This window comes from Nerophis ophidion, linkage group LG26, assembly GCF_033978795.1.
Source record: "Nerophis ophidion isolate RoL-2023_Sa linkage group LG26, RoL_Noph_v1.0, whole genome shotgun sequence".
In the NCBI taxonomy this organism is placed as follows: Eukaryota; Metazoa; Chordata; class Actinopteri; order Syngnathiformes; family Syngnathidae; genus Nerophis; species Nerophis ophidion.
In genome coordinates, this window is record NC_084636.1 from 9,432,602 (window position 1) to 9,454,438 (window position 21,837).

Below are 21,837 nucleotides of genomic sequence, written 5' to 3' on the forward strand. Positions count from 1 at the left end.
GTGGGTATAAATTGAAACAAAATATTACAATAAGAATAAAAAAAAAGCAACAATGGGAATCAAAATATAACAGTAAAATAAGAATATAACAAGAGAAACTAGGCAGTAGTGACCATGTTATGAAAAAGTATTGCACTGTTATTGTTTTGCATCCCCTGTCATCCTAGTACCCCCCCACCCCCCGCCCACCTCAGAGAGGAGTTGTACAGTCTAATGGTGTGTTGGACGAAGGAGTTTTTTAGTCTATTAGTCCTGCACTTGGGATAAAGCAGTCTAGCACTGAACAGGCTCCTCTGGCTACTGATAACAAGTTTAGTAGGACAGGCGAAAGTTATTTCGGAGAAAATGCGGTAGTTCATAGATAAGTTCATGTTTCTGTGTGGCCCGGGAGCAAATACGTCACGGACCGGTACCGGTCCCTAGACCGGTGGTAGGGGACCACTAAAGTACATAACTCCGCATGTGTTCATTCATAGTTTTGATGTCTTCAGTGACAATCTACAATGTAAATATGCACATATCACATTTCATCAAAAATATATTAACGTTGTTGCCCTAGGGCAGGGGTCGGGAACCTTTTTGGCTAAGAGAGCCATACAAGCCAAATATTTTTAAAAGTATTTCCGTGAGAGCCATATAATTTATTTATTTTTAACACTGAATACAACTAAATGCGTGCATTTGTAAGAAAGACCAACATTTTTAGAGTATAGTATGTTTCTTATTCTTTTTAATAACATTGTTATTCTGAGGCTAACCAATAATAAATAAAACACTTCTTACTATTAATGCGACTTCTTGAACAGGTGCGGTAGAAACCGGATGGATGGATGCAAATGCATAAGAATGTTTTATATTTTGAACGTTATTTTTGACACTGTGATTACCAGCGGAATTATTCTTCATATATCGTGTTAAGCAATGTCAGCTAAGATTTATGTGAGAGCCAGGTGCAGTCATCAAAAGAGCCACATCTGGTTCTAGAGCCATAGGTTCCCTACCCCTGGCCTAGGGTAAACTGGGTAACACACGGCACACTGACGAAGCTTAACCCCATTGTTACTATAACAATCTACAAGATTAATATAGGTTGCCTCTCTCTCTCTTCCCCTCCATCTTTCGGTATTCTTTTTTTTTTAATCTCTAGTTATCATTATGTATATATATATATTGTTGCATTTCAACAACTGTATTGTTGATAATAGAGGTAAATTATTGGTATTGTTCATGATCAATAGCGCTTTTTCTATTGGTATTGGTATTGCTACAGTTGTAGTGTAAAAATGCTCATTGTCATTTCTATATTATTTATTTCACTAACTGCTTCTTTGCTATCACTTTTACCATCATATTTGTGCATATCGTATGTGCTGGTGGTGTTCTATTCTCCTGTCCAAAGGCAAAACCTAGTAACTCACTTCTAGCTGATTTTGAGAAAACAAAGGAAAACCAATCTATCTTGATGCTGTCTTACAAAGATCTACAAACGTATGGATGTTTTCTTGAGCTTTCATTTTCTTGCCGATTGACCCATGGAGTGAATCTGCTCTCATGAACGTGTGCCCTTTCTCCAGATATTTTATCACAATCTCGGGTGGGCCCCATTCTGCGTTTGCACATTGGGCAAGAGCCGTGTACAGCGTCCAGTTTTTATTTTGACCTCCACAGTTATCTGCCCAAAAGAGTACGCAAGGGGAAGAATCAAGAACAATACATTTAATGAAGGTGCTTGCAACGTCCTGGGCCAATCTTCCAAATATCCCCTCGTGCCATAATATCACATAATCAGGTTGACCGTCCGCCCCCATTCGTGCAAATGTCTTCATTAAAGACAATAAGGCGACTGACAAAGAAGCTCCGATTGGTCCCTTGAGATACTAGGTTTTTCTGTTGTATCTACGCGGTTATGTGGTAGTTGCTAGGTCCTGCCATGCGCGTAACAGCTTACTTACGGAACAAATTACAATATCGCATACACTAATGTAAACTCCAAAAGGAACTCCAAAATTATTATCAGCTCAGTTTTGACCAAAATTGAGTTACTGGGTTTTGCCTTTGGACGGGAGTATTGTTGTTGTTGTTTTTGTTGTTATTGTTGTTGTTGTTTTTGTTGTTATTGTTGTTTTTGTCTCTCTGTCTTCCTTTTTTTCTCTTTCTATCCCCTCCTGCTCCGGCCCGGCTGCACCAAATGATAATATAACACCATTTAATAAAGTCAAATTCAAATAAGGCAACAAGTATCCTACACTTCTCTTTTGTAAAGTAAATCTTAACAGCCGATATGGGCATCTACATCAACTATATGATTTGCCTGAGAAGCTGGATAAGACCCCAAAAAAAAATACAATGTAAATAGTCATGAAAATAAAAAACATATTGAATGATCAGAAGTTGTTTCCTAACTTTTGGCCTGTACTGTACGTCTACCTCACTTTGATGTCACCTAGTAGCGAGACTGCAGAGCCAACCAAAAGTTTGTGCAAACAAATGCCAAAATGTGCGAACCTTGTGATTTGATGCTTTGATCATGTTAAACACGACAACCATTTATAACATTTATAGGACAGAAAAGGCGAAAATCATTATAGATCCACTTTAAAAAAGGGACCTGTAATGCTGGACATATTGTCTCTGAATAAGTTCCAGTGCACATCTTTTCTTTCCAGTATGACATGAGAAGAGACGGGACAAATGCTGCGGTGTCGCAATGGAAAATGTGAGTGTCCTGTTCGACGTGAGCAGGTTGTGGAAAAGCGATGATGTCGGCTTCCTGACCGCTGCGCCGTGTGCTCTGAAGCTAATGTGTAGCAATAGGTTGCAAGACCCCTCGTGCAGCCACACGTGCCGGCTCTACAAATAATGCATCCTCCTCCTATTTGCTGCTGAATATCTAATGTGCCACGCTACGCTAACAGCGGGAAGTCCATGAATGTTGCACAAGGTTTCGTGACCTGCTTTTCCCTAAAAGCCTTGATTATACCAATGTTGTTACATTTTTTTAGGCAAAAAGTCAGATTTATAAAGATGTAGGAGTCTGGACTGTGGGTTATTTGAAGCCTCTGAGATCCGAACATCGAATTATGTAATAGATCTGAGGGGTTTTTCACAGCTAAACGCTCCTGATTGTTGTGGTGGCGTCCTGGCAACTGAGCATGACCATCCAAGTCAGGGGTGTCAAACTCAAATACAGAGAGGGCCAAAATTTTTTAAAACTGAACAAAGCCGCGGGCAAACATTGATTGATTGATTGATTGATACTTTTATTAGTAGATTGCACAGTTCAGTACATATTCCGTACAATTGACCACTAAATTGTAACACCCGAATAAGTTTTTCAACTTGTTTAAGTCGGGGTCCACGTTAATCAATTCATTGTACAAATATATACTATCAACATAATACAGTCATCACACAAGTTAATCATCATAGTATGTACATTGAATTATTTACAATCCGGGGGGTTGGATGAGGAGCTTTGGTTGATATCAGAACTTCAGTCATCAACAGAGAAATGTGGACATTGAAACAGTTTAGGTCTTGTTTAGTAGGATATGTACAGCCAGCAGAGAACATAGTGAGTTCAGATAGCATAAGAACAAGTATATACATTTGAAGTACATTTGAGTTGTTTATAATCCGGGGAGATGGGATGTGAATGGAGGAGGGTATTAGTAAAGTGTTGAAGTTGCCTGGAGGTGTTGTTTTAGAGCGGTTTTGAAGGAATATAGAGATGCACTTACTTTTATACCTGCTGGGAGTGCATTCCACATTGATGTGGCATAGAAAGAGAATGAGTTAAGACCTTTGTTAGATCGGAATCTGGGTTTAACGTGGTTTGTGGAGCTCCCCCTGGTGTTGTGGTTATGGCCGTCATTTACGTAAAGGAAGTAGTTTGACATGTACTTCGGTATCAAGGAGGTGTAGCGGATTTTATAGACCAGGCTCAGTGCAAGTTGTTTTACTCTGTCCTCCATCCTGAGCCAGCCCACTTTGGAGAAGTGGGTTGGATTGAGGTGTGATCTGGGGTGGAGGTCTAAAAGTAACCGGACTAGCTTATTTAATTTAACAAATTAACCTTTTAATAGGACCTAAACAAGTTTTGCAATGAATATTGAACAAGCAAAGCTTATGTTACTTTATAGTGACATGCAAAATCGAGTTTCAAATAATAATAATTAAAAAATATCAATGTTATATCAAATAAAATTTGAATAAAAATGTAATGCCTCTTTTCTATTTGCAGCTCTCTGAGGTAAGTATCAAAATAAACTTTTTCCAAAGGCTAATAATACATTTGAAAATAAAATAACAATAATGAATGAATCAAACATTCAAGTAGCCAGAGAAAGTGCAAGAATAAAAACGTTAATTATTGCTCAGTTTGCTGAACTGATTTGCTTTAACACCGAATATAAAACAAGCAACGCTTATATAACTGAACAGTGCAAAATCAACTTTCAAAAAACAAACGAAAGAATATCAATGGCATATTAAATAAAATGAAAATTAAAAAAATGGTGGTAGCGGTGGGGGGTGTATAGTGCAGCGTCCCGGAAGAGTTAGTGGTGCAAGGGATTCAGGGTATTTGTTCTGTTGTGTTTATGTTGCAAATGTTCTCCCGAAATGTTTGTCATTCTTGTTTGGTGTGGGCTCACAGTGTAGCGCATATTTGTAACAGTGTTAAAGTTGTTTACACGGCCACCTCCAGTATGGGTGTTGACCAAGTATGCATTGCATTCATTACGGTGCGTAAAAGCCGCATATATTATATGACCGGGCTGGCACGCTGTTTGTAGGTTGGAAAAGAGGACATGACGACAGGTTGTAGAGTACGATAAAGGCAGGGTCCTCAATATTGTTGTCCGGGTGGAAATCGGGAGAATAATTGCCCCCGGGAGATTTTCGAGAGGGGCACTGAAATTCGGGAGTCTTCTGGGAAAATCAGAAGGGTTGGCAAGTAAGAGTATTAGCAGTGAATGCTATGTTACAGCGGCACCACTGCTGTATAATACCGGCGGGCCAGCTCTAATGTTAATTTGATATTGCCTTAAGGGCCAAATTAAAATACACGCCCGCGGGCCAGAGTTTGACACCCATGATTGAAGTGCACCCAGTTCACATTGCAGACAAGTCCAATCCGTAACAATGTTTGATTCGGAATATACATTGTGCGTGTTTCAGGCTGCTACCGGCAGAGAGTCGGATCCCTCGGTCCCCAGCAAAGATGACATCCCGACATTTGACGAGTGGAAAAAGCAAGTCATGGAGGTGGAGAAGGAGAAAAGTAAGATTATGCCCACAATGTTTTATTTTCTGGTCATTTACTGTATGTTTTTTTTAGGTTGCATATGTCTTTTGTTTCTGCCCCTTAGCACGCAATGTGCAGCAGTCAGCAATGCATGTCTGTTTTAAAAGTGTTGCATAACAATAATGTCCTTTCCTGCCTCGCAGGTCAGAGTCTCCATACGGCCGCCAGCGGCAGCACCCAGTCAGTGAAGAAGGTCCAGAAAAACTTCAAGAATAATTACGCCTCGGTGGAGTGCGGCGCTAAGATACTGTCTGCAAACAACGAGGCCAAGGTTGGTAACTGCTGGCACATGATTGAATTTACTCATATTAGTGCGGATTTGGCTTTGGCGACTATTAAATGCTTATCTGATACCAACATGGAGGTTGCTATACCGCGTGTTGCGGTATAGCTCAATTGGGTTCCAGGTTCGATCCCTGCTTCTGCCAACCTAGTCACTGCCGTTGTGTCCATGGGCAAGACACTTTACCCAACTGCTCCCACTGCCACCCACACTGGTTTAAAAATGTAACTTAGATATTGGGTTTCACAATGGAAAGTGTTTTGAGTCACTAGAGAAAAGCGCTATATAAATATAATTCAATTCAATGGACAAAATAACATACAAACCCGTGGTACTATAAAACGTTTTTTGTATAAAAATGTACGTACAGTGGATTTAGATTTACGAACCTAATTGATTCTTGAACAGTGTTTGTAAATAAAAACTTTCAAATATTTAAGTAAAGATCTTTTTAAGAAACAAATAATGGGTTCTAGCCTGGACAAAAGTCTGTATTTTGGTAAACGTTTGTACACTTTGAACATAATAGAAAACTTTATAAAGTATTGTATATCAAAGAAACATAAGCAGATTAAGGATTAGCTGTCTATTTAATAACAAGTTCAAAACAACCACTACTATCTGAATTGTCCATTTTCCTGTGGGCATGCAGACTGCTACTAGTCCGGTGGTGCATCACACTTTGAAATCACAAAACTCCTCTCCGTTAAAGGGGAACTGCACTTTTGGGGGAATTTTGCCTGTAGTTCACAATACTTTATGAGACAAGAAGACAAACGGTTTTGGGGTTTTTTGCATTCTAATTTGTAATAATCGGCTCATCCGAGGTGGCAATCCATTCTGCCCCTTAATAACATTAAAAATGCATCGAAAAACCGCCAACAATACTTCATTTACGTTCCGTAACCTGTATAATAACCAAGCTGTAGCGACATTGTTATTGTAAGAGTGAACACTGAGGAAGCCATTTTGTAGCTTAGTAACACATCGCTGCTACGGTATTAGCCATAAGAAAGGTATGGTAAGAGGTAAGCTCGCTTTTGCTTTTGAGTGTGCAATGCACAACACAATGCGACTAAGACATGAACAATCATATTACAGTATTCTATAACGTATTAGCGCACATTTCATGTTTTGTTTGTACCTAGCTAGACAGACAGTGTATGTACTGTAGTTGTAATAACAAGCATGACATGCTGCGTGTTTCGTGATTAATACTGTAGTGACTCACTTGATGGACAGTTGTGTGTTTGGTCCAGCTGACCGGATACATTTTTTTCTGGTTTAGTTGGGTGAGCACTACATTTATGTCTGCATAGCTTGTCTCCAAGTTTCACATTTGGAGCGTCAAAACACACCGACCTCACCCTCTTGGCTTCCGTCTGCTCCAACGTTTCAGCCTCTCTTTGTGCTCGTTTCTATAAGCAGCAGTTCATCCTCCGCATATTCAGCTTCAAAAAGATAAGGTTGTGAATACCTCATTTGTCCAAAAATAGTCGTCTTCATTGTCTGTTGCCAAGTCTGCCATGATTAGAACACACACATGGGTTTGTTTCCGGAAGTTGGAACACAATTGTTGCCGGAAGTTAGAAGTGTGCTGCTATGGAAATGGAAATAAATACACTGAGAAAAAAACTTATGGCAGTGCATAAAATGACCAAAATACGGTAAATTTGAACATATTACATATTATTATGAACGTGTCTGTTACTACATTATGTATATATACTTGCAGTGTGTATATGGAACATTGATGGATGGTTTTAAAGTTGTTTTAGAGGGCTTTGAAGGTTACAATGGTGACTCTCATTAACCGCATCTCTCAAGCGTTTATCGTCTATAGCAGGGGTGTCAAACTCAAATACAGAGTGGGCCAAAATTTAAAACGGAACAAAGCCGCGGGCCGAGGTTGAACAAATTAACCTTTTAATAGGGACCCGAACAAGTTTTGCATTGAATATTGAACAAGCAAGGCTTATATGACTTTATAGTGACATGCACAATCGAGTTTCAAATAATAATAATCAAAAAATATCAATGGCATATCAAAATTTGAATATAAATTGAATGCCTCTTTTCGGCGGCGGGGTTGAGGTGGACACGGGGGTTGTATATTGTAGCTTTCCGGAAGAGTTAGTGCTGCAAGGACTTCTGGGTATTTGTTCTGTTGTGTCACGGTGCGGATGTTCTCCCGAAATGTGTTTGTCATTCCTGTTTGGTGTGGGTTCACAGTGTGGCGCATATTTGTAACAGTGTTAAAGTTGTTTATACGGCCACCCTAAGTGTGACCTGTATGGCTGTTGACCAAGTATGCCTTGCATTCACTTGAGTGAGTGTATAAGCCACATATATTATGTGAAGGGACGGCACGCTGTTTGTATGGAGGAAAAGTGGACGTGGCAACAGGTTGTAGAGAACGCCAAAGGCAATGCCTTTTAAGGCCCAGCCCCAATATTGTTGTCTGGGATGAAATTTGGGAGGGGCACTGAACTTTGGGAGTCTTCCGGGAAAATGGGGAGGGTTGGCAAGTAAGAGTATTAGCGGTGAATGCGGTGTTACAGCGGCGGGCCAGCTCTAATGTTAATTTGATATTGCCTCAAGGGCCAAATTAAATTACAAGGCGGGCCAAATTTGGCCCGTGGGCCAGAGTTTGACACCCATGGTCTATAGAATCCTAAAAAAAAAAAAATGACGTGTTCTTGTCTCTCATTATGATTGTGAACAGCAGTCACAATTAAAAAAAAAAAAAAAAATGCCATTCACCTTTCACAGCCTTGTAGCTACAATGATTAGGGATAATAAAAATAAGATCCACTTTACCTTTTTGGTTAATCTTCTCGGTGTATAGCTGAAGGGTGGGAGATGGTGCGGGCAAAGTTGACAACGCTGTGGATACTACTGTATTTTTTTAACCATACATCACTTGTCCACTGCTTTCGCTTTACTCATATTGAGGTAGAAAAACTGGAAAAATGCTATAAAAAGGTGTAAGGTTTATACACTGAAACAAGGTTCTTACAACAAAGTATATTTTATTCGGTCCGTGTTCTGTAAATTGAAACATTTTTATAATCGGGGTTTTGTAAATTGAGGTTCTACTATACTGCCATTAGTAGAACAAGCACGATTTTAGGTTAGGCTTTATTATAGTTGCTGGATGCGCGGTCTAAAACAGTGGTTATCAAATGGGGGTACGCACACCCCTGGGGGTACTTGAAGGTATGCCAAGGGGTAGGTGAGATTTTTAAAAAATATTCTAAAAATAGCAACAATTCAAAAATCATTCATAAATATATTTATTGAATAATACTTCAACAAAATATGAATGTAAGTTCATAAACTGTGAAAAGAAATGCAACAATGCAATATTCAGTGTTGACAGCTAGACTTTTTTGTGGACATGTTCCATAAATATTGATGTTAAATATTTCTCTTTTTGTGAAGAAAATGTTTAGAATTAAGTTCATGAATCCAGATGGATCTCTATTACAATTCCCAAAATGGGCACTTTAAGTTGATGATTACTAATCTTTATTTATAATTAAATCACTTGTTTATTTTTCAACAAGTTTTTAGTTATTTTTAAATAATTTTCCCCAAATAGTTCAAGAAAGACCACTAAAAATGAGCAATATTTTGCACTGTTACACAATGCAATAAATTACAAAACTTATGACATAGTGCTGTATTTTACTTCTTTACCTCTTTTTTTTCAACCAAAAATGCTTTGCTCTGATTAGGGGGTACTTGAATTAAAAAAATGTTCACAGGGGGTACATCACTGAATAAAGGTTGAGAACCACTGGTCTAAAACATTAGGAAATTTCCTAATGATGTTTCTGTTTTTTTAAGTAATAGCTGTATTTGAAGTATGTTGAGTGGTCACCATATAGCTCCTTTATCCAGCTCTGCGTGTGCTTTAAGATGTCCGCTGCGCTACTCAGTTGTTGGTGTTGGATTTTCTTTTTTATCCATCCATCCAGTATTGATTCTGTTTCTGCTGTGTTGTGCAATATGCTTTATCAGAAATGACGATGTGGTCAAAGAGTGCTACGTTTAGCTTTCTGCTTTCTCATGCAATCCAAACCATTAGTATAACCCATACAGCGCATTATAAATCTATTATCGTCTGCCTCCAAAACCTCCTGTCCTCTTTGCGACTTGTATTAGAGCATTTACTGTAACTCTGCGTTTTTTTTTCCATGGTCTTCCTACAGAGCACGTCCGCTATTCTCATGGAGAACATGGACCTTTACATGCTGAATCCCTGCAGCAACAAAATTTGGTGAGTGACCGTGACGTCCGTGCAAAAGGGGTTCTTCCTTGTGATGAGTTTGCCGTTGAAATGTACGTCTGTGCGTCTCTGTGCAGGTTTGTGATCGAGCTCTGTGAGCGCATACAAGTCAAGCAGCTGGACCTTGCAAACTTTGAGCTCTTCTCATCCACGCCTAAAGACTTTGTCGTGTCCCTCAGTGACAGGTCTACTACACAATTATTTCACTTTGAATGTGACAATGTGGGTGTTGTTGCTAAAAGTGCACTTTGTTTTGTGACTGGTGCATGACATCTGCATGTAATTAATGTATTGTGCTTCTTTATTTAAATTTTTTATGCCGTAGACCAGGGGTCACCAACCTTTTTGAAACCAAGAGCTACTTCCTGGGTACTGATTAATGCGAAGGGCTACCAGTTTGATACACACTTAAATAAATTTCCAGAAATAGCCAATTTGCTCAATTTACCTTTAACTCTGTTATTATCAATAATTAATGATATTTATCTTTGTGGAAACACTGATCATTTTAATGATTTCTCACAATAAATATATATAGAAACAGGTAAATATAAAAAAAAAAAAGAATGGGTATTTCTGTCAGTCATTCCGTCGTACATTTTTTTTCCTTCTACAAAAGGTTTTTTTTTTAGAATAAATGATGAAAAAAACCCTTAATTGAACGCTTTAAAAGAGGAGAAAACACGAAAAAAATTAAAGTTAAATTTTGAAACATAGTTTATCTTAAATTTCGACTCTAAAATTCAAAATTCGACCGAAAAAAAGAAGAGAAAAACTAACTAATTTGAATCTTTTGGAAAAAATTAAAAAATAATTTATGGAACATCATTAGTAATTTTTCCTGATTAAGATTAATTTTATAATTTTGATGACATGTTTTAAATAGGTTAAAATCAAATCTGCACTTTGTTAGACTATATAACAAATTGGACCAAGCTATATTTCTAACAAAGACAAATCACTATTTCTTCTAGATTTTCAGAACAAACATTTTAAAAGAAATTCAAAAGACTTTGAAATAAGATTTAAATTTGATTCTAAAGATTTTCTAGATTTGCCAGAATAATTTTTTGAATTTTAATCATAATGAGTTTGAGGAAATATTTCACAAATATTTGTCGAAAAAACAGAAGCTAAAATAAAGAATTAAATTAAAATGTATTTATTATTCTTTACAATACAAAAAATAAATTTACTTGAACATTGATATAAATTGTCAGGAAAGAAGAGGAAGGAATTTAAAAGGTTAAAAGGGATATGTGTTTAAAAATCCTAAAATCTTTTTTAAGGTTGTATTTTTTTCTCTAAAATTGTCTTTCTGAAAGTTATAAGTAGCAAAGTAAAAAAATTAAAATGAATTTATTTGAACAAGTGAAGACCAAGTCTTTAAAATATTTTTTGGGATTTTCAAATTCAATTTGAGTTTTGTCTCTCTTAGAATTAAAAATGTTGAGCAAAGCAAAACCAGCTTGCCAGTAAATAAATAAAGTTTAAAAAATAGAGGCAGCTCACTCGTAAGTGCTGCTATTTGAGCTATTTTTAGAACAGGCCAGCAGGCGACTCATTTGGTCCTTACGGGTTACCTCGTGCCCGCGGGCACCGCGTTGGTGACCCCTGCCATAGAATATGTAAAAACTCACTATAATGAAATTGATAGCTTCAGATTTTTTCCCAGTACCTCATATTGCACACTGTGGCATGTCAGGACCACCCTTTAGTCACACCTCGCACTGTGTGGCATTTAGCACCTGTGCTAAGCACGCGACTGACCCCACTCTGCCACTCGCTGTTTTCGCAGGTATCCCACCAACAAGTGGGTGAAGCTGGGAACTTTCCATGCCCGCGACGAGCGCATCATCCAGAGTTTTCCACTGGATGAGCAGCTTTATGCTAAATATGTCAAGGTACGTCCTGTTTGTCTTATGTAAAAGTACATTCATGCCTTTAGGGAGAGAAAGCTACCATTTATCCATTCTGGGCTGTAGTTGCTGGAACTAAACACACACTTGCATTCATAGGCTTTCTTTAAAGCTCAGGAGACCCTCTTATGACTGCATGGTAATTGAACGCTTTGTGTAAAACAACCCTGGGATTGACTGAATGAAGAAATGTCTTTGTTAAGGATTGTTATACTATCTTTCCCTTCCTGATTTTTTATGTATCAGCTTAAAGGTCACATATTCCCTTAAAACGCTTACTTTCGTTTAACAGGATTAGACAAGCCAGAACACAATGCAAATAAAGCACAGCATTCATTTAGTTTTTTTTTTTCCATAATTTATCGTTTTTCCAGTCAGCAACTGAATCATAGTGAGTGCAGATTAATTGTTCAATATAATCCAGTCAAACATACGGATATGGCCCGCAAACTGTTTTAATCCGGCCCGCAAAATCAATATGCTGAATATAAAAATGAGCTGCATTTTTTAAATGAAATAAACAGCTGTCCTAAATGTGACCATTGGATGTGGCGATAGCAATTCAAGTGTTACCCACGTCACGCATGACGGTGTTTAAAGATGACGTGTCAGCTGACTTTTAAGTGCTACCTGGATTGGCTGCGGCTACTCCAATCAGCGCAGGTGCAGGCAATCAGCTGCTCCTGTCTTGGCGACAGTATCGACGCTCAATACGTTCTTTCATTCTAAATTATCAACTCAACCCATAAAATAACAAAAAGGTAAGATGCAAAGACTTAAAAAAAACAAAAAAAAAACTTAGATTTATATCGCGCTTTTCTAAACACTCAAAGCGCTCACATAGAAGTAGGACTCAACATTAATTCACACCTGGTTGTGGTAAGCTAACTGACTCAAGTCAACTTGACAATCATCTTGTTAGAGTGGCTTGCAGCGCTTGCAATTGGTTGAATGCATAATGCGCACCATGAACTCCATTGTAAAAATGTGTTTCTAAATTTATTTTATTTTATTTTATACTAAAAGTGGGGTTCAACTCAGCAACTTCACCTCCACACGTAAGCATGCAAATGAAAAAAACAAGTACCGGTATTTTTTTTTAATTCATTACTACTACGGTACTGAATTACTACAGGCATACCGTACAACCCTAGTCCATGCCAAACCTTTCAGACTGAGAAGATGCTTCAAGCTTGATGCTTGACACTATTTTGTTAAATTCTTCATCTGATTTTATTTCTCCCTCCTTTTGTCCTGCTGTCTTGCTCTCTTTGCCTCAGATGTTCATCAAGTACATAAAGGTTAGCATTCTTCTCTGTGTCACAAGACTGTGTCCTAAGTGTGGTTGTCTAACACTCAACAGGGGACAACATTAAATGCATGTGAAGAATATCTTAATAAGCTGAAACATATATGCACCGCTTTTGTTGGATTTTCATTATTTCATTCTGTTTGCTGGTTTGGCGTGTTTAAATGGGGCATACACTCACACATTTATTCTAACTCAGATCTAATATGTTCAACTTTTTGTTTGTGCTTGCAGGTTGAGCTGCTTTCCCACTTTGGGTCGGAACACTTCTGTCCGCTGAGTCTTTTCAGGTAAGACAGCAGAGTATGCTAGCAATATTGCTTTCCTGGTATTTACAGAACCCTTTATGGTTCCTTCAACACCCCTAATAGTTTGTTTTGAAGGACAGGCTTAATCACTGCATTTACTTATAAGCCTGCCCCGAGGCACCTTGTAGCCAAGTTGTTGCCTCCCTTGTGTTTTAACCTAAAAACTATTCCAACCTCCGCTAGATTTTTGTCAAACGACAAAACATTATTTTAAAGTAAAACATCTTTTTTTGAGGAATTTTGCCCATCATTCATTATCCCTGTGTGATACAAGAACACGCCTTTCTCTTTTGCGAGCATTAAAATGTTAAAAAAACACTCACAATAGGCCACGAACAAACACTCCCTTTACTTGTATATTAACCAAGCTATAGCAACAATGGTATTATGACTGCTAACTCAGAGGAACTACTTTTAGTAACACAGCGCCTTGCTCAGAGAGACAGGCTTGCTTCTGAATCGCCTCTTGAGTTTGAAAAAGTTCATGCTAAATTATAAATCATGTCTCACATCTCTATAGTGGAAGGTTGTGGTCATTAGCCGAGATGGCGGTCAACTTTGAAATTCAACTTGGACCCAAATACATCGCTATGAAGATGCTGCAAGGTTCTGGATCCTTATTTGTCCCAAAGTACTTGGACACTTCTCTTTGGCTTTCACAAAGTCTGCTATGATGAGTGGTAGTTTTTGGATGGAAGTAGTATATGTTGCTGTGCGCCCAGGAAGGAAGTTCCAGTAATGCTTAATAGGACCAAAATACTGTCAACGTTACATGTTTTTATGAGTGTTCCATTACATGCATACTAGGCTGCACCATAAATCCACATAGATGTTTTTACTGCAATTATCAATCGCAAGCGGCTGAGTTTTTTTGATTTTGTTTGACGATGGAAGCAAACATATGTGTTGTATACGTGAACCCAAATGTCTTTAAAAGTACATTATTGCATATTGTTATAATGTTTGGCAACTTGAGACAAGAATATGTTGATTGGCAGCTTACAAGTACCATGACTTCCTTCACTCATTATTTACAGTTTTATGCATTCAAATTACTGCGATGAGGTAGCAACTTGTCCAGGGGGTACCCGGCCTTCCGTCCGATTGTAGCTGAGATAGGCACCAGCGCCCCCCGCGACCCTGAAAGGGAATAAGCGGTAGAAAAATGGATGGATGGATGGATGCATTCAAATTAATTAAATCTAAATATTGCAATTTTTGGCAAAAAAAATTACAATTAGGATTCTTCTTAAAATTGTGCAGCCTAATACGTACTAACAGCATTTATTGAAAATGTTGTTGAATGTTTTTTTTAGGGCTTGTTCGGCAAGATCGGTCAATCCCTTTTGACTGTATTGTTAGCTGCCTCTTGCTATCAGTTTTTCACACTATTTGGGATGCACAACAAAGATGTAGTGTCCTGGGTATGACGTTAAACTACATCCAGGCATGAGATGGGAGGTTGTGTGTGGGGTTAGTGAGTCCTAACTAACGTCTATAAAATACACACAAAGAACCGTTTGCACCTTCTCTTGTGACTGGCGGGCGGTCAGTGCCATAAAGCTGAGCGGGTCCCTGGGTAAATGGGGCGCGGACAACAAACAGGACAGACTAAGTTCAACAGCCCAGTAAGGCAATTAGTCTAGGAGAAGGATCTCTGATATAAAATACTCCTTCCAACCCGCACCAAGCCAGCGTGGAAGGTGTAGGCTAATAACCAGCATGAAAAGTACGCCAAATGGCAGAAACATGCTGAGGCTTTCGTCCAACAGTGGACTGACAACGGCTGATGATGATGTTGTTGACAAATATGTAGGTTGTGAATGATAGGCAAAGGCAATAGTCCCTCAAATTGTTCTCCTTATTGACTTACAGCGTAGAAGATGCTATTTCCATTTTATTATTATTGTTTACAAGTTTTGTGTTCAATAATCTTCAGTCCATTCTTTTCCAGGGTTGAAACGTTACATAAAATCACCTAAGCTGGGGGGGGGGATTCAGTAACATATTAGGACAACTTATGTTCTGTCTTTTGTGTTTTTTCCAGTCAAAATGTTCAGAAAAAGATCCTTTTAACTCAAAATATTGCCATTTTTTGTATGTTAACAAGTGATCGACCTCCAACATACTCTGTGATCAATGGCAGAGTGATGCTTTTCATTGATGTTCCCCCAAAGGATTTCCTCATTTACGCATGTTTTGTAACAACGACCCTTCACCTCTTTCCTCGGTCGGCACTCTTGTGGACGTCAACAAGCATGTGTGTATTTTGTGTAGGGTGTTTGGAACCAGTATGGTGGAGGAATATGATGAGGCAGACTCCCAGGACCCGTCGGAAAGGCTGGAGTACTTAGTAGATGAAGACTATGGTAAGATGATCATCCAGGCCCATGAGAAGCAATACATCAAGCAGTTTATTTTATATTGTCAAGGTACAATACTAGAGAGCATTATAGATTTACTATCCGATGAAAATTATTCTAGACAGTCTTTATTGTGTAAATTGCTGGCAACACAAGTGAGTAGCAAGATAATTGTTGCCTAAAGTCAGGTGGTGGTAGCGGGGGTGCAGTTCAAAGAAGTGAAACAGGAACTACAACAAGCCGAAAATGCATGATCCCTTATATTGCAGTTTTGCAACATGATGAAGTTCAAACACACCTCAAAGATGGCAGCTGCCTTGCTGAGGAAGCTGAAGGTGATGAGCGGGCCTGTGGGGCATCCTTATGGAAGGTAGGAGCGCAAGAAAGGAAGAAAAGTGCACAAGTACACCACACAAAGAAAGGAAAGCTGGGGTGGAAGGAAAGACCACGAAGGAGCAAGCATGAGGAAGGCACGAGCCACGAAGGAGCGAGCGCGAGGAAGGCACGAGCCACGAAGGAGCGAGCGCGAGGAAGGCTCGGAGAAGCGAGCACAAGGAAGGATGGATGCTGTGCAAGGATGTAAGGACAGCGCAGAATAAGGATGCCACGAAAGAGCGAGCGCGAGGAAAAGAGCTCTTGTGAAGGAGGAAGACACATAAGAGCAAGCGTGAGAAATGCATAAAGAAACAAGCGCGGTGAAAAGCTTATGTGAGGAAGGAAGGTACGTAGGAGCGAGCATGAGAAAGAAGCGAGCGCGAGTAAGGCCTGAAGGAGCGTAAAGCGCGAGTAAGGCCCGAAAGAGCGTAAGGCGCGAGTAAGGCCCGAAAGACCGTAAGGCGCGAGTAAGGCCCGAAAGACCGTAAGGCGCGAGTAAGGCCCGCAGGAGCGTAAGGCGCGAGTAAGGCCCGAAGGAGCGTAAGGCGCGAGTAAGGCCCGAAGGAGCGTATGGCGCGAGTAAGGCCCAAAGGAGCGTAAGGCCCGAAGGAGCGTATGGCGCGAGTAAGGCCCGAAGGAGCGTATGGCGCGAGTAAGGCCCGAAGGAGCGTAAGGCCCAAAGGAGCGTATGGCGCGAGTAAGGCCCGAAGGAGCGTAAGGCCCAAAGGAGCGTAAGGCGCGAGTAAGGCCCGAAGGAGCGTAAGGCCCGAAGGAGCGTAAGGCTTGAAGAAGAGGAAGGCGCGAGCGCAGTAAAGGCCCGAAGGAGCGAGCGCAAGTAAGGCTCGTGAGGCACATAAGGCCCGAAGGAGCCCGCGCGAGTAAGGCCTGTAAGAAGCGTAATGCCGGAAGGCTCGAAGGAGCGCCTGGTGTGAGTAAGGCTGGAAAGAAAGGAAAGCTGGCGTAGAAGGAAAAATCACGAAGGAGCGAGTGTTAGGAAGGCACGTGTCACGAAGGAGCAAGCACAAGGAAAGATAGATGGTGAGCAAGGAAGAATAAGAAAGCCATGAAAGAAGAGCTTGTGTGAGGAAGGAAGGTACGTGGGAGCGAGCATGAGAAAGGAGCGTGTGTTATTAAGGCTGGAAGGCGCGAATAGGAGAAATGCATTAAGGAGCGAGCGCGAGGAAAGGAGTTTGTGTGAGGCAGAAGGCCGTGAATTTGAGGAAGTAAGGAGGGAGTGCATTAAGGAAGCCACAAAGGAGCAAGTGCAAGGATGACACCAAGGTGTGAGTGCGAGGAAGGAAAGCAGGCATGAGCACTAAGAAGGAAGGAAGTAGCTTGTGTGGGGAAGGAAGTCGTGAGAAAGTAAGGACAAAGTGCATTAAGGAAGCCACGAAGGAGCGAGTGCGAGAATGGCTCAAAGCAGCAAGCGCATTAAGGAAGACTCAAAGGTGCAAGCATAAGGAAGGAAGGTGTGAGCGCAAGGAAGAATCGCAAGGTGTCTACAATCCTCCAGCTGCACCACATTTATGTCCTGATTAAAGAATGGAAGATAAATCCAAAACTGATATGTGCAGCTCTGCTAATTTCACAGTGATTATTCCTATCAGGAGACAATTTGGACCTGTTCAGTTTACTTACTTGTGTTGCCATATATTGAGACAATAATGGTTTTCAACTGTACGCTGACTACTTCGAAGCATGTTAAGGAGTAGCAAGTAGTCAAAAACCAATACTAAAAATACTGTAATGTTTTTAACCCCTTAGACTATCCACCCGGCTACCAGCCATCAGAAGACAAGGCTTCGAAAAACCTGCTTGGCTCCGCGACAAGTAAGTAGCCTCCCAAATAAAAGCGTTAAAGTCAGTGGTAGGTTCCACAAGTAAACACCAGCATTTTTACACGCTCCATAGATAGTCATGTCCTTCAGGCTCAGGGTTGAATGTTTCCACTGTGCTTTAACCTTCTTGGCTTTGCTGATAGTGTACACATTTACTGGGGGGTGGGATATACCCATTTTAGCAGCGGTTCACAAAAAGCAGAGGAATGTTTATTGTGTAAAAAAAAATTCACACTGTTTGTTTTTAGATGCCATCCTCAACATGGTGAACAATATTGCTGCTAATGTGCTGGGTGGTAAACCTGAACTGCAGGAAGAGGGAGCACAGGCTGAAGGTACGTACTTGTTATTGCTTTACATCCTGTCTCTATAGGACCTCAGTTTCCTCTCGTTAATAACCGCTGACTTCCAACTTTATAGCAGTTCAGGGTATAAATAAAGTGTCATAGTGGGCTCCACAAGTCTAAAATAAAAGCGGATCATTTTTTACTTAACTAGCTGTCATTTCACAATGGGACTTCCCATCCTATAAATTGACTTTTTTCTGACTTGTGATTTATTAAATGCTTGACTGTACTTCAGAGTCAGCAAGCATGCCACGATCTAGACTTTTGGATGGATTATTTTGTCTTTCTATTGGTTTCTAATGAATTGTTCTTCAAATTATGGCTGGGCGATATATCGATATACTCGATATATAACGCGGGTTTGTCTCTTTGCAATATAGAAAATGACTATATTGTGATATTTGAGTATACGTTCTCAACACAGTTGCTTTTAGCTGCGGGCATTACACTGCACTCCACTCTTTCTTGTCTCTCCTTCTCACAGAGACGTAAAACAAGCGCACCTTCTGACACACGTCACACGCCCTCCCCGAGCAGAGAGGTAGCTACATGGGTAACATTAGCTGTGATGCTAACGGTACATTGCGAGTGGTAATACGAGAGAGAGAAGGTGTGAATCTGGTAACAAATGAAGGAAGAATTCATTCCCAAGAAAAACAGCACGATCGTCTGGCGGTGGTTTGGCTTCAAGCGGGAATATGTTGGACAATTATGCGGCAAACGCGTTGCTACAAAAAGTAGCACCATTGCTACTAGATATCCTATTATGCAGCTCATTTTTATTTGAAACTTATTGAAATATCTTGTGTGACATCATGCACAAAAGTGCACTTTATTTGTTTTAAACTATTGTAGTGGCGTTCTGTACAAAAAGTGCACTTTAATTTAGTGTTTTGACATGTCATCTTAGTGACATCATGCACAAAATGCACTCATAGCTTATTTTAAAATGTCTCTGACAATCTTGCACTTTCTGTTTTGGAATGACATGAATGTTTGTGCAACTGCTTAATAACTGTTTAATAAATACAGTTTTGCTAAATTGACTTAGTTGTGATTTCCTTCTCTGCATGAAAGTTTAAAAGTAGCATATTTTAATGCAGTATGAAGAAGAATGTTTTAATGTAGACACATAAAATCATCATACTGCTGTGATTATATGCATCAAGTGTTCATTCAAGGCTAAGGCAAAATATGGCGGTGTGTATCGTGATATGGCCCAAAAATATTGAGATATTAATAAAAGGCCATATCGCACAGCCCTACTTCAAATCTAGTCTTGATAGAACGTCTTAGAAATGTAGCTCATACCGGATGTTGCTTCAGTGTTATTACTTTAACCCAAAGTAATACATTATTTGTAGAATGCCTCAATGTGTGCATAGTTTTAAAGCCAACTACATCCTGTATATTTATAAATGCAAACAAGGGTTTGGACAAACTTTCAGCTCCTGTTGCCTCTGTAGCTGTTGGCTCTGCTAACTGCTCAGGGTGAGGTGGCTCCGAACTGGATCAGACTGGTTTTCAGTATCTCCCGAGCTTGTGAGCCAGGAACTGCCAGAAAGAGGGTCTCTGTTCTCCACTCTGCTACCTCCTCTTTCCCAAATTCCTGGAGCTACTACACTGTCCCTTTTTTTTAAAAACTTTATTTCAATTTAGTTTTGTTGACTTTGTGTTTTTGCTCCAATCTCAGGTAACGTGACAGCAGAGGTGGTGACAGACCAAGAGGGGGGCTTAAAGGTTACGCTGATGCCACCTGAAATCACTGGAGAGTCTTCCGCGTAAGTCCCCTTTACGCACTAGGAAGGATTCTAAACATTGTGTATTTATACTTTCCACCAAGCATTGCTGTTCAAATAACTTAAAACTCTTCCATTAGGATAGTAACCTAACCACAGTGGCAATCAAATACTAGCTTAGACTGTTGCATTAGTCTCATTACTTTCTCCATGCCCTCATTCTCCTCTTGGATAAAATGTCTGCTTACCAGTAATCTTGCAACCAGGAGACCTTTGTTTCTTAGATACTGTTGCAGTGGAATTCTACTATGACAAACAGAACTAAATTGTACCGCTTAAAGGCCTACTGAAACCCACTACTACCGAACACACAGTCTGATAGTTTATATATCAATGATGAAATATTAACATTGCAACACATGCCAATACGGCCGGTTTAGTTTACTAAATTTTAGATTTCCCGCGGAGTTTCTTGTTGAAAACGTCGCTGAATGATGACGTGTATGATGACGCGTGCGTCTCGGTTTGGAGGGGACATATTAGCGCAGCACCACTTGCAGCTAAAAGTCGTCTCTTTTCATCGCGCAATTACAAATTATTCTGGACATCTGTGTCGCTGAATCTTTTGCAATTTGTTCAATTAATAATGAAGAAGTCAAAGTAGAAAGATGGAGGTGGTAAGCTTTAGCCTCTAGCCACACAAACACACGGTGTTTCCTTGTTTAAAATTCCCGGAGGTGAAGCTTTACTATGGATCAGAGCGGTCAAGCGAACATTGTTCCCGACCACTTGTCAACCGGCAGGTTTCGGTGAGAAAATTGTGGTAAAATGTCGCCTCTTACCGGAGATCTACGGAGCTTGCGCCGTCCATGCAGCTGCCGTGACTTGCCTCAGAGACTGGCGTCAAAACACCCGTGGCCACACCCCTCCGACTATCATGTACTATTTAACTCACTAAAACACTAGCAACACAATAGAAAGATAAGGGATTTCCCAGAATTATCCTAGTAAATGTGTCTAAAAACATCTGAATCGCTCCCAATGCAATCGCCTTTTTTTTAAACTTTATTTTATTTATTTATTTTTTTTCTAGTCCTTCGCTATCAATATCCTCAGCCACGAATCTTTCATCCTCACTCAAATTAATGGGGAAATTGTCGTTTTCTCGGTCCGAATAGCTCTTGCTGCTGGAGGCTCCCGTTATAAACAATGAGAGGATGTGAGGAGCACTCACACCTGTGACGTCATCGTCTGCTACTTCCGGTACAGGCAAGGGTTTTTCATTAGCAACCAAAAGTGCAAACTTTATCGTCGATGTTCTCTACTAAATCCTTTCAGCAAAAATATGGCAATATCGCAAAATGATCAAGTATGACCCATAGAATGGACCTGCTATCCCCGTTTAAATAAGAAAATCTCATTTCAGTAAGCCTTTAATGGAATATGGTCCATTTTTTACATTTTGTCAACCAACCTCTGATATGTTAAGTTAGAAATTTTTAAAGACAAATGTTTGGTAACCTTACATTACACTTATTTGCCCTGTTTTTTTGTTTTTGGCTGGGTTTTTAAAGATTTATTTTCCATATATTTAAACTTTTCAAAATAGAGTTAATTCTGATTTTGATTGTACTATTGACTTTATTTTCATTATATGTTGACTTAACTTTTGTAGTATTATATCTTTTCCCCCAACATAATGTTAAAAAAAAGATATATATTTTTTAATGACTCAATTGTAGTAATATAACTTT

At 39.7% G+C, this 21,837-nt stretch overlaps 1 protein-coding gene across 3 annotated transcripts in view; it reads left to right on the forward strand.

Moving 5' to 3' along the window:
- Positions 1 to 21,837, forward strand: part of suco (SUN domain containing ossification factor) — a 128,071-nt gene that overhangs the window by 80,882 nt on the left and 25,352 nt on the right. For 2 of the 3 annotated variants that reach the window (XM_061888602.1, XM_061888604.1), the window contains 11 exons: positions 5,182 to 5,284; positions 5,452 to 5,579; positions 9,809 to 9,876; positions 9,963 to 10,070; positions 11,684 to 11,789; positions 13,085 to 13,105; positions 13,348 to 13,403; positions 15,699 to 15,790; positions 17,924 to 17,989; positions 18,246 to 18,332; positions 20,038 to 20,125. In XM_061888602.1, the coding sequence (XP_061744586.1) occupies positions 5,182 to 5,284; positions 5,452 to 5,579; positions 9,809 to 9,876; positions 9,963 to 10,070; positions 11,684 to 11,789; positions 13,085 to 13,105; positions 13,348 to 13,403; positions 15,699 to 15,790; positions 17,924 to 17,989; positions 18,246 to 18,332; positions 20,038 to 20,125 (923 nt within the window). The remainder of the gene's footprint in view (positions 1 to 5,181; positions 5,285 to 5,451; positions 5,580 to 9,808; positions 9,877 to 9,962; positions 10,071 to 11,683; positions 11,790 to 13,084; positions 13,106 to 13,347; positions 13,404 to 15,698; positions 15,791 to 17,923; positions 17,990 to 18,245; positions 18,333 to 20,037; positions 20,126 to 21,837) is intronic. The other variant, XM_061888603.1, reaches the window with a different exon arrangement.